Source organism: Oreochromis aureus, linkage group 18 (genome assembly GCF_013358895.1).
Source record: "Oreochromis aureus strain Israel breed Guangdong linkage group 18, ZZ_aureus, whole genome shotgun sequence".
Taxonomy (NCBI): Eukaryota; Metazoa; Chordata; class Actinopteri; order Cichliformes; family Cichlidae; genus Oreochromis; species Oreochromis aureus.
The window spans coordinates 19,644,214-19,656,304 of NC_052959.1; the positions used below are offsets into that span (position 1 = coordinate 19,644,214).

Genomic DNA, 12,091 nt, shown 5'->3' on the forward strand with positions numbered 1-12,091 from the left:
ACCGTCTTAAGACCGTACATCATAGCAGGTCTCACCACCATCCTGTAAACCTTCTCTTTCACACTTCTATCCTTATCTCACAAATCACCCCTGACACTTGTCTCCACCCACTCCACCCTGCCAGTACTCTCTTGTGCACTGTCTGATCTGTGGATGGTCGACCCCAGGTATTTCAGCCCCCTTCGCTACTCTTCTTCTCACATCATCCCTGCTTCACCTGCCTCCCTCTCATCTCCAAAGAAACTGGTTTGGATAATCCGATTTGCTTTCATATTTTCAGGTGTTTCCTTAAATTTGATTATTTTACTGCATCTCTTTGAGTATTTTACACTCTTATTGCATCATTATATGCTAGATGGTTTTACAGGCTGAAGGATAATGAAAGTCACAAGTAGCCAAAAAGACAAGGGGACATGAAGAGGTGTGGCACGTCAAGGTTGATTAGCATTAAAGACACATATGAAAAAGCCTTACAACGTCTGACAAAAAGAAGGGGTCAAATCACAGTGCAGATGGTAATAATAGTTGCTCATAAATTCTAATGCCTGATTGCTAAGCATTTCTCATTTTAAGTCCCCCACTAGAGGTTCTTAGGCTAAAGATCTGAGTGGTAACGCTAATGTAACTAGTAAACAATAGATGGGTTACTGCATGTTCTGCTAACAGCATTACAAGAAGAGGGGAGCAGTACACTTGTTGGCCACTAGATGTCCCCGTTCCTCACTTAATCACACAAAGGACGCAGAGGCAAGCCATGCTGAGATTTCTCTTGAACTAAATTAAAAAGTAATGGCATTAAGTCGAAGGTGACTAACCTGGAGCGGGCTGGAAGGCCTCATCGAGAAATTTGTCTGTGGGGTCTGGAATATATCGCAGGGCCATGCTTCCATCTCTGCTCGGAAATCCGTTCTGTAACAAAGAGCGGAGGTTTTCAGGGTTGTGACACTCCCTGTGAAAATATTACAAAGAGGCCAGCACAAAGAGAAAAATCCTTTTCTTTACAGGTATAATAAGGGTTTAATGCATTCTCACCAGTAAGCCAGTTCTGCTGTGGCACGTCCCGATGCTGCTGTTGAGGCTCTGAAAAATAGGTACGGCAAACGTTTTGTTAATCATCAAATGATGATGCCACATCAAATGCGACACAGGAAATTGTGTTTTATGAAGCCATAACATAATTAGATAATCCTCTATAAACCATAAAGCATCCACTGAGTGAAGAGGAAGGTTTAACATTTTATTAAGCAGGCATAATGCACCGTACAAAGACAGCCTGCTTTGTTTAGTTTCTGGAAAATCATTTTTTTAATCTCTTGGTTTGGTTTATTTTAATTTTATTCTTATTTTTTTTTACTGCATGTTTCTTTTGGACACAGGGATGGCAAGTTCTCTCTGAACTGTGACATGAAAGTGTTTTTATGGTCCCCGAGAAGTTATAGCTGCCATTCTTAGTACAAGCTGATAGGGATCAAAATAAACGTTCGCCATGCAGGTTCATATGCATTCAGACAATCTGACAAGCTTTGCTGTGTCTAAGTCAAAGGGCTGTGAGCAGCATAAAACCATGAAAAATGGGAAAACAGGGAAAACAGGGTGACAGCTGTGGCAATGCAATTACTTTCAACAAGAAAAGGAAATTAAATACGCTGAAGCACTGACCATGTGGGAAAAAAAACGAAAGAAGGCCTTACTGGGCCATGTCCCAACAGTAATATTACAAAAACAGACCTATTCTGAAGTTTTATTGGAGAGAAATAAAAAACAACAAAGGAAAAAAAAAAAGGCGCCTGTAAAGGTAATCAAACCTGAAACCTCATATGGACTAACCAGGCTGTCAGTGGCCGGCAATAATCCCAGGTAAAAGAGCCAGACCTACGCATGGCCTTCACTGAACCTGCAGTAAAAGAGTTCTCCTTATTCCACCTTCATCAATCACAGGACAACTGGGAGGAAACGTGGGAGAGGCACTGATTAAGGAGGGCGAGTGGGTGGTAGTCACGACAGGCCAGGTAAACAGAAGCAGGGCCGCTGGGGTCAAAAACAGCCTTTTCCCACTTCAAGTCAGTAAAATTAGTTAAATTCTGTCTAAACAGCTCTGGTAGGCTGAGTTTAGCAGCTGCAACTCTGTTTCTCCTGACTGAAGGCAGGAGCAATTGTTTTCAACACAGTAAAAGAAAAAAATGACTGTTTATTTCCATCCAGACTCACAGGGTAATGATTTATGCGAAATCTCATTTCCCCAAAACACAGTTAACACAGCACAATTACATTTTCAAACAGTTGACTGCCTGTTGGTAAAGTGTTCACAGCTAAAGCTGTGTGAACCAAGAAGGTCAGTGTGAGTGAATCTGGTGTGGGTGTGTGTCTGTGGTAAATGCACCATTACATGGCTCATTAGGAGCCTTACAGCTCACAGCACAAAATACAGTGACAATATTTTGCATGTGGATCCCGTATTTGTGTAAAAATCTTTTAAAATTAGAAGTGAACGTGCTGAAACAGGTCAGCAGTTCAGCATTTGGCTTCAGCCTTGTGCTGATAGAGGGACAGCAAAATATTTATATAAGGAGAGGATAAATTGTAAGTATATAACGGCTCTTTCTGTGTCTATAGTCATAATTGCATCAATTTTGACAAGATCCATAACACCACTGCCTGAAATTCAGCCCCAAACATGACAGAGCCTCCAGAGTTTACTGAGGCTCACTCACTTTTCCTATTTCCCTTCATAAAAAATGGCAGTAGACACTGAAAAGCCAGATGCATCTCTCAGATCCTGGATTTTTCAGACACTGTTCATCTGCTGTAGACAAAATGTTTGAAGACACAATTTAAAATAAGTTTTCCTAAGTTGTCTGTTATGTGTAGACACCACTGCCTCATCCCCTGAGTTAGGTGCCTTTTTATGCTTGAATGACACATTATTAAGTATTAAGTGGCTTAAAAAACCAAAAAAACATTCCTTAGAAATGGATTAAAAATGAGTGAAAGAGCAGCAAATGAAAAACTTACTAAACCTTTCAGAAAGTCTGGAGAACTATTGCTCAAGATCACTTACAAAAGTACAAGACAGTCTGGCTCCTTGGAAGGAAAATGTGATGAAATGAAGGATTGCTCAAGACTTTTGCACAGTACTTTATTTCCTAGGATTCACAGCAGCTGTGACTTCAGGCGTTTGATTACTAGGCGCACACAGCACAGTCAGTTTGTGTGATGTTCACAAGAACAATAGAGTGGGTTTCTGGTGAACCGCGTCACCTTGTGGGTGTAACAAGGAGTAGTCAGTACTCAGTGTGACACCAACGCAAGTCCCCTCTCGTAATTACATCATTTTTGATTTCACTTTCACTTGAGCTGCACTAGTTAAGCAGGAGCACGGTCTCCAAGACTCAAACGTTTTGCATAATTTCTAATGATTTTTAGTTTTACTCTTACACGCCTGGCCTGACAAAGCAGAAAAGCTTCACGCCATTTCTTTTTTTTATTTCTAAAGTGTAATGATTGCATGATTTATGAGATTTGTCTAAAATCTAAATTACTGTAAACCACATGGACAGATTTGATTTTACATTTCCATAAAGGGGCTTACTGTTGAGTGAATCAGTGGGGTGCGGGAGGTACTCGGGCTGCTGAAGAAGCCACGCTGTGGCACCAGATATTCATCAGCGTCCACAGCATCCTCCATGTCCTCCCCGCTGATCAGGCTGCGGTAGAACTTAGTGTCTGAAGGACTCGGTAGGTGCATGCGGTCATCCCCCTAAAATCAAAGAGTTTACCCTTTTTGTTGTACGTAACAAATCACTGCAGCTCATCATCAGATATTCTGTATATTTAAGCAATTTTAAAGAAAGAAGTGTCTTAAAATTATACCTGGATGACAAGATAACGCGGTGGATCCCGAGCCATCTTTGTAAACTCAGCTATGAGTTCTCGGAAACGAGGCCGGCTGTCTGCATCAATCATCCAACCTGCGCACATGCATCAGCAGAGATCATCAGGGTGGGTCGACTCAGTGACATGAAACTTTAAATTTGTGAGTACATTAGCAGACATAATCTGTAAAATCAGCGGGTCAGCAGGAAGCAGAACTGGGAAAGACGGATGATAAAGACAAAACTAAACTCTTTAGAGCCTGAACTATGAAACAACTGCCATAAAATTTGAGTGTTTGTTGAACATTCTGACAAAAAAACAAACAAAAAAGAAATTAATTTGTATCATATTTGCTACATCACATCGATGATGTAGGAGTATATGATGGGTAGGGGAGCTCCAGGCCTAAAGGGCCGGTGTCCTGCAGGTTTAAGATATCACCCTGGGTCAACACACCGGAATCAAATTATTAGTTCATTACCAGGCCTCTGGAATTTCAAGACATGTTGAGGAGGTAATTTAGCAATTTAAATCAGCTGTGATGGATCAAGGATACGTCTAAAACCTGCAGGACACTGGCCCTTGAGGCCTGGAGTTCCCCACCCCTGCTGTAGGCTGTACAGGGATAACATAAAAAAACAACTGTTTGCTAAAGTGCATTATGTCTTAAAAACAATAAAACAAATGGTGATGTAACTAATTATTACTTTTTCCTTCCTGATTCATTTGCTGTTAACTGTCATGTGTAACTGTTTGTTCTATAAAACTGGAGGAAACAGAGAAAAAACACCCCTCAAAATAGACGACTAATTACTGCAGTTCTTACATAAAATAATAAATGTACACGGGTTTTGTACACGAGCTTACATTTCACCATGATCATGTAGACATCTATGGTGCAGATTGGTGGCTGAGGCAGGCGTTCTCCCTTCTCCAGTATCCCAGCTATTTCACTGGCTGGAATCCCATCGTATGGTTTGGTCCCAAATGTCATCAGCTCCCAAACTGTTACACCTACAGCACAGAGAGGAGGACAGATGGTAAATGTCAGTTTGATGAGCTGTCACTGACTTTGTTTTGCTCCCAATAAAAAAAAAAGGGAAGAAATGAGAGTGACAGGATGTACGCTTCTCAAGTATTGCACAGTATCAAAATAGCTATGTTGACAAATTGGCTCTGTATGCAGGAGTGGGAGTGAGCAGGATGCCTCTCTGTGTTGGAGGAACTGAAAAAGGGAAAAGGAGGAAAGGAAGCCCGTCACTTCTGCTAGGGCCTGCTGATGCTTTTGCCATACTGAGCGGAAGGCATGATCAAACCCTCGGGGAAAGAAGATTTGGAAGCTGGCCCACAAAAAAAAAGAGCTGTATTTGGTTTCTGTGTGTGTGTGTGTGTGTGTGTGTGTGTGTGTGTGTGTAAGCATCTGTGCATGCTCCTCTGTGTGTGTGTGTGTGTGTGTGTGTGTGTGTGTGTGTGTGTGTGTGTGTGTGTGTGTAAGCATCTGTGCATGCTCCTCTGTGTGTGTGTGTGTATGTGTGTGTGTGTAAGCATCTGTGCATGCTCCTCTGTGTGTGTGTGTGTGTGTGTGTGTAAGCATCTGTGCATGCTCCTCTGTGTGTGTGTGAGTGTGTGTGTGTGTAAGCATCTGTGCATGCTCCTCTGTGTGTGTGTGTGTGTGTGTGTGTGTGTGTGTGTGTGTGTGTGTGTGTGTGTGTGTGTGTGTGTAAGCATCTGTGCATGCTCCTCTGTGTGTGTGTGTGTGTGTGTGTGTGTGTGTGTGTGTGTGTATGTGTGTAAGCATCTGTGCATGCTCCTCTGTGTGTGTGTGTGTGTGTGTGTGTGTGTGTGTGTGTGTGTGTGTGTGTGTGTGTGTGTGTGTGTGCGCGCGTTCCTGGGCTGGTAGAACTGTTTATGTGGGTTGAGGCAGCAATCTCTTCTGATGTGAAATTGTCCATCCGAGACTGCCAGCATGTAGGTGTGTGCTACCTGTGTCCTAAAATCACAGATGCTAACAAGATGTTCTCCCTTTTCACTCCCTGTTTGATGAGCTTTATTGGCTCCAAAAACAACACGCTATCCGAAGTTTCAAAATGACTGCCCGCTCCCTGCCTCGCTTTCTGTTAAAACGCTTTATTTAGCGATGAATAAATATTGCTCCAGTGAGAATGTCACCAATGCTCAGGAGCACGGAGGGCCAGCTGTTTTACTTATCGGAAGTTACACAAGGATTCGGGCTCAATCTGGGACAGTGCAAGCGAGGTTTTCTTTTCTTGTGACTCACCATAACTCCATACGTCGCTCTGGTGCGTGTAAGTTCTGTTAAGGATCGACTCAAGAGCCATCCATTTTATTGGCACCTGTGGGAATAAACATTGTAGCGTGATTAAAAAGAATGCAAAACACTTGAAATAATGACAAGTTACCCACTAACATGTTTATAATGTATGGTGTGTATATCATTTTGCATATGCATGTATGGGATAAATTAAATGTGATACTACTGATAACAGTGAGTTTATTTTGTGGCATCATTTTGCATCAAGTATTTGCAGGGATGTTTTCAAAGACACCTTAAAACGCTGCAGCTCTTTATAATTCTCAAATTGATTAATGTCTCTGGCCAATTCATTAGAGTTTATGATGCAATTTTACTGCCACCTAATGGTGAGATATACAAAAGTCTCTTTATATTACTAAGGCAGACTTAAGGCATGCAAAGACTATCACACAAACCAGTTTTTCTGGCAGTTTTTCTGCATAAGTCAATGATATTTTTTTTATTGCACTACACAAAAGAGTGTCTGAAGTTCACTGATTCATCTGGATTTGTCCAGATGTTTTTTTTTAAAGACCTGTTTTTTTCCACACCTACACATTTGGTGTTGACAGGCAATACAGAGAGATATCTGGGTTGAATTTGTATTATATTATTTCTCCTAATTACACCTGATATAACATGCACTGCTCACCCTGTAGTTACAGGCACAAAAAACAAACAACACAGCATGTTTTTGAGTAAGGAATCCTTCAGTTTCCAAAGGAAACAAAAGACAAGAAACCCTTTGGATTTGTCATTTCTCTCTGAATGTAATTCACTGACAGAAGCTATTTATATACAGCACCACTTGCATGAGATACGATCTAGAACAAAACAAAGTACAAAAATATATCTTTTATGCAGTCGAGCTGAGTGATCTACAGGAAATGGTCTGTCAGTTGTCAACTGGCTATAAATTCATTAAACAAGATCATGTTCATATTTAGGCCCATTTGTGTGCAGCAACAACTCTATCCATCAGTTTTCTTCCACTTATCCAATTCAGGGTTGTGAGGGGGCTGGAGCGTACACTCTAGACAGGCCACCAGTCTAATGCAGGGCTAACACAGAGAAACAGGAAACCATTCACGCTCACATTCACTCTAAGGTCAATTTAGCATTGCCAATTAGCCCAAAGCCATCAGTGTCTTTGGACTGTGGGAGGAAGCCGAGTGGATTCTAAACCAGGGATCTCCTGCTGTGATGCAACAGTGGTCACAACAACTGACTACTAAATAAAAAAACAAAAACAAACCCCAACCAACCTTTCCTCCATCTGCATGGTACTCTTTCTCATCTGCCTTTAGCAGCTTGGCCAAACCAAAGTCAGTGATCTTGACATGTTGAGGAGTCTTCACCAGGACGTTTCTGGCTGCCAAGTCACGATGCACTAAGTGGCGCTCTTCCAGGTAGTTCATACCCTTTTATCAAACAAATAATCAAATACAGATTACATAAGAGCCGTGCTTTCACTGGCTCGCTGATATTGTTGGAAACGTGAAACGCTTGCTCAGACAAAGTGAAAAATGACATCTGTCACGACAGACTTGTCATGATAATCTGATTACTCAGATAAAAGAAACGGTATTTCTTGTCCGCCGCTCTGCAAATCTAAGTTTAAGCTTATGTTTTTAAATTGCACACCCACTAAGACTTAAACCCACAAAAGCATGCGGTTAATAATATTGTTATTGAAAATAAAAACAATAAAACCCCTAGATTTATATCTTCATTGGCTAATACAGAGCTATATGCATGTAAAACAACTCATGCAACAACAGGTCCAGCCTAATCAACAGATTACTCAACTGTAACGTGATACCTTTATGAACTTTCCCTCTTACCTTGGCTATCTGCACACACCAGTTGAGCAGGTACTGGGAGCCAATATTGTCCTTGTTCTCTTTGACATAATCCAACAGGCAGCCGTAAGGCATGAGCTGCGTTATGAGCTGCACCGTGGAGGTGAGACAGATGCCCAACAGACGACACACGTGGGGGTGCTCCACACTGGCCATCACATAAGCTTCCTGTAAGGTGATATAAATGATTTACATGATTTACAATTCAAAATTATATTTATTTCTCTTCTTTATGTATTAGCTATTTATGCAGCCCCTGAGCTCGTGTTTGCTTAGCGCCCTCTTCCTTTTAATGGACTTCTGCGAGGAAACCCGGTGATGGAAGCCATTTAGGAAATCCATGCCATGCTAGCATCGAATTTATGTAAGATAATTAAAAGAAAAAAATTAAAAAGAAAACACAAGATAAACCCATAGCCAAGTGTTTAGGACAGCCTGTCACCTGAGCTTTTAGATCACACACATACTTTTATGTGTGTTTACTTTCATTTTTTGCAAACTTTTTCTGTCATTTTGTAAGTAAGTAAGGGAAAGGTTCCCTTCAAGGTGCAAAAGCAAGAAAATACATTTTTAATTATTCAAAGGTCCTGTGACTTATTGGCTGGTAGAGATATCCTTGTGAATGATAAACAAGACATTTTTTGAGATACCCGGTATCAGGCAATAAGTTTCTCAGGAGCAGTAATACAGAACCAACAGCTGTGTATTTTATTGCTCGACAGTGGAAATTATCAAAAGAGACAAACTACTTTAAGAATTTAAAAAATGGGGATAAGGAAATCACTGCAAGCGGTAATTCAAACTGAACCTTATCTAGTTTCCTGTCATAAAAGCATAAATGCATGCAAAATATTTTCTACATGCCTAATACAATATCAGTACTCCTCAATAAATTCTCGGATTGGGGCTACGCAATTCAAGCAGCCTGATGAAAACAAGGTTTCCAAACACGTTCTACCTTACAATGAAAGACTGCCCTTAAGTCAAGAAGCTGAGAGGACATTTGTGTTCACCACAGCGAGTGGACGTGCAGTGACTGAGCAGCAGAACCACAAAATCACAGGATCTGAGATGCACATTTGTCTATGTGCATAATGCATTTAACACAGGCTGCTTTCTCGGCACTGCATCAGCACTGCATTCCTTTCCAGAACACCTCAGCCTTGGATTACACCAACGCCCACACGCTGCCTTCCCATGAATTAATCCCATTTCCAGCAGTCCCATAAGATGAATGCCATGTAAACAGACACGTTCTCCATTACAAGGAAAACAAGTGGCCATTAGCTAGATTACAGGACACATTAGTGGAAATTTGACAACCAGCAGCCAACAACTGTCCCTCCTTAAGGCCGATGTAGTTTTCAGTCAAAATATTGTGATAATTCCTTAAAAAATGTGCGTAACATTTGTAACTTTGAAAATGTATACTTTCATTTCCAGCCCTTAACAGAAGCAGGCAGGGAGGGAGTATTTCAAATGAGCTGTTGTGTTCAGCTCCAATTTAGTATTACAGTAAGCACAGAGGCCAAAAATGACCACATAAAATGAGTGAACCTACATCCAAGATCTCCTTGTTTGCTTTTGGGGACGTGGCCTCTCTCAAAACCTTGATGGCGACCGGGATTTTCACGTCCTCTCCCTCCGGGACCCACAGACCCTGCATGGACACAAGCATTTTATTTTATGTGCTGCAATTAGACCTGAATCATCAAGTGAGCGCACAAGCATATGCGTAAATGTTAGCATACACTGTGCAGTACAAGTACAAATATTGACATGCATGTGCAAGCCAAAGCTACACCTGCTCTCAAACATACAGTAAACAGTTCATTTGTATTCTGTTTGCAGTCCATTCTTTGCAAAACTGTCCACACTACGAAGGTCAAGCGTAAAACAGGCAGAAATACAAAGAAGAACATCGAGCTGACCTACAGTCTCTCCCTCTCTCTCTGGAGAGTTACGCTAACCTAAAACCGAACCCTAAAATAAATGGTTAACCTTGAGGAGACCAGTGTTTTGTCCCCACAGGGAAGGATAGTTTCCAGAATGTCACTGCATAAATGCATAAACCCAAATTAACACACAAGCACCGAAAGTGAGAGTGAAGTCACCCGTGCATGATCTGGCTTGTTAAAAATGTGGTTTTATAACAGAAAAATTGACAACAGATGTAGCAGATGAGTGAAAACGCTGACGGTGTGTTGGTTCTGGCTCTGAGAGAGACCCAGATTCAGTAAAGCTCAGCACTGGGGTTCAATTATAAGAAAAAAGAAACAACTCCAGGGTGCAGCCTTTTGTTTTGTTTTTTACCTTGTAAACAGTACCAAAAGCTCCTGATCCCAGCACCTTGATTTTCTTAAACTCGGGTTCCTTCAGGATCCGCAGCAGAGCCTGGTTCGGTGCCTCTCCACTTGGAGTGAGGGGTTCGACCAGCTAGAGAGAAGAAATCACAGTCTTGCATATTGTCTCAGCTGTAAATGAATGCTGACATTTCCTTTATCATCTTAATGTACTCCTCCAAGCGCGGTGACTCAGCTTACCTCTCTCTCTTGGAGCAGTCTACGCATGGTCCTCTTCCTCTTGATGTGGCGTCGGCGGAGCAACACAAAAACAGACAGGCCTGCGATGAGAGCGGCCAGCAGCCCACCAACAACACCAGCCGCGACCATGGAAAGACCAGGGGGCCTGAAAAACAGGAAGGGGGGGAGGTTGTCAAACAGAGTGCGTTTGTGAGTTTCAGCAGAAAGCAGAAATGTGATTACCACATTTACCTCAGGCAAAGTTAACTTATCCCTAAGAAGCGGTGATCTGTGTTGCTGTGTTTACTCACCCTTTACTGTGACAGCCTTCAAGACCAGGTCCAATGCACCTGTAAACAAATGAGTGCGAAGAGTCTAATGTAACTGACAAAATCAGCACAGAGGCATTGTTTTCCTATGAAAAACACAAAGCAACCAATCAAAAACCAATACTGTTGCCACGCTTACACTTTCCAGCGTACTTGATTTCATTTCTGCCACATAAAGCACCAAAATCGTCTGTAAAATGCCTACAAGACTAAATACTTTCAATCAATGCATCAGTCTCTGGGGTCAACCAGGGACTGTTTATTTCCACGCAGTCCAGTGGTTTATTTATGAAACTACTAAACCCAGTTGTGGAAACACATATCCTATTCTTCTTCGTAACAGTCACTGAGGCTCATTTACACAGCAGCTTTCGGTGGTTTAAAGGTATCTTAGACGACTTCCCAAGTTACTCATCGGGCTTAACACTGATCCTCTATCATTGTGAAAACTGCGTCTGCTTTTAGTTCTGCTGTTGCTATTATTTCTTTGTTCTCAAAAGCACTACAGACTTGCAAAAACAACGTACAGTCATCTAAAAAGGAAAGTTTTTCACAGGAATCTAATCCAGTCCTCTCAAGGAATTCAGCTAATCAAAAGCACTTTAACTGATCACCAGTAAGTGTGGGAATCTCTGGAGCATTCAGGTGTGTGTTAACAAAATGCCACAATCTTCCCAGGATTGTACACCAGCAAACTCACCCCAAGGTCAGAGAAACTGGAAAAAAATTCCACGAGCTACATCTCAGACTCCGTAGGCTTCAGTAAGCACATTAAATGAAAGTGAAGTTTATGATAGTACAATCAGAAAAAGACTAAGTATGGCTTGTTAGGAAAATACTTCTTCCTCTAAAAAAACTCCCCAAAAGACCTGCTGCGGGGCTCTCGAGGGGAGTCGACCTAGCTCACCCAATCGGTGAATTCTCCTCCTTGGTCTACTCTCAGGTATTCAGAAAATCTGGTACCGTATTTCTTTAGTTTTCTCCTTGTTTACCTTCTCATACTGTCTCTGATGGGTCTCCTATGAGGTTCAGAGGACTTGTGTACCTCACTCCCTACCAATTAGCCCATCTCTTTGCCATGAGGGCTCTGAAGCAATCAGGTGGTCTTCATCTTCCACCAGAATACGCTCAAAGACAGAAAAACCTTTATATAAAAAACTCATATGAGGCCTCTATTCTTGTGTTTAATAA

At 41.7% G+C, this 12,091-nt stretch overlaps 1 protein-coding gene across 1 annotated transcript in view; it reads right to left on the reverse strand.

Annotated features, from left to right (window-relative positions):
* The window catches only part of egfra (epidermal growth factor receptor a (erythroblastic leukemia viral (v-erb-b) oncogene homolog, avian)), a 43,650-nt gene that overhangs the window by 2,737 nt on the left and 28,822 nt on the right, over positions 1 to 12,091 (reverse strand). The window contains exons 16-27 of the mRNA XM_039602295.1: positions 10,883 to 10,921; positions 10,593 to 10,737; positions 10,363 to 10,485; positions 9,611 to 9,709; positions 8,032 to 8,217; positions 7,453 to 7,608; positions 6,152 to 6,227; positions 4,741 to 4,887; positions 3,871 to 3,968; positions 3,590 to 3,757; positions 1,033 to 1,080; positions 816 to 909 (exon numbers count right to left, since the gene is read on the reverse strand). Of these exons, the coding sequence (XP_039458229.1) occupies positions 816 to 909; positions 1,033 to 1,080; positions 3,590 to 3,757; positions 3,871 to 3,968; positions 4,741 to 4,887; positions 6,152 to 6,227; positions 7,453 to 7,608; positions 8,032 to 8,217; positions 9,611 to 9,709; positions 10,363 to 10,485; positions 10,593 to 10,737; positions 10,883 to 10,921 (1,379 nt within the window). The remainder of the gene's footprint in view (positions 1 to 815; positions 910 to 1,032; positions 1,081 to 3,589; positions 3,758 to 3,870; positions 3,969 to 4,740; positions 4,888 to 6,151; positions 6,228 to 7,452; positions 7,609 to 8,031; positions 8,218 to 9,610; positions 9,710 to 10,362; positions 10,486 to 10,592; positions 10,738 to 10,882; positions 10,922 to 12,091) is intronic.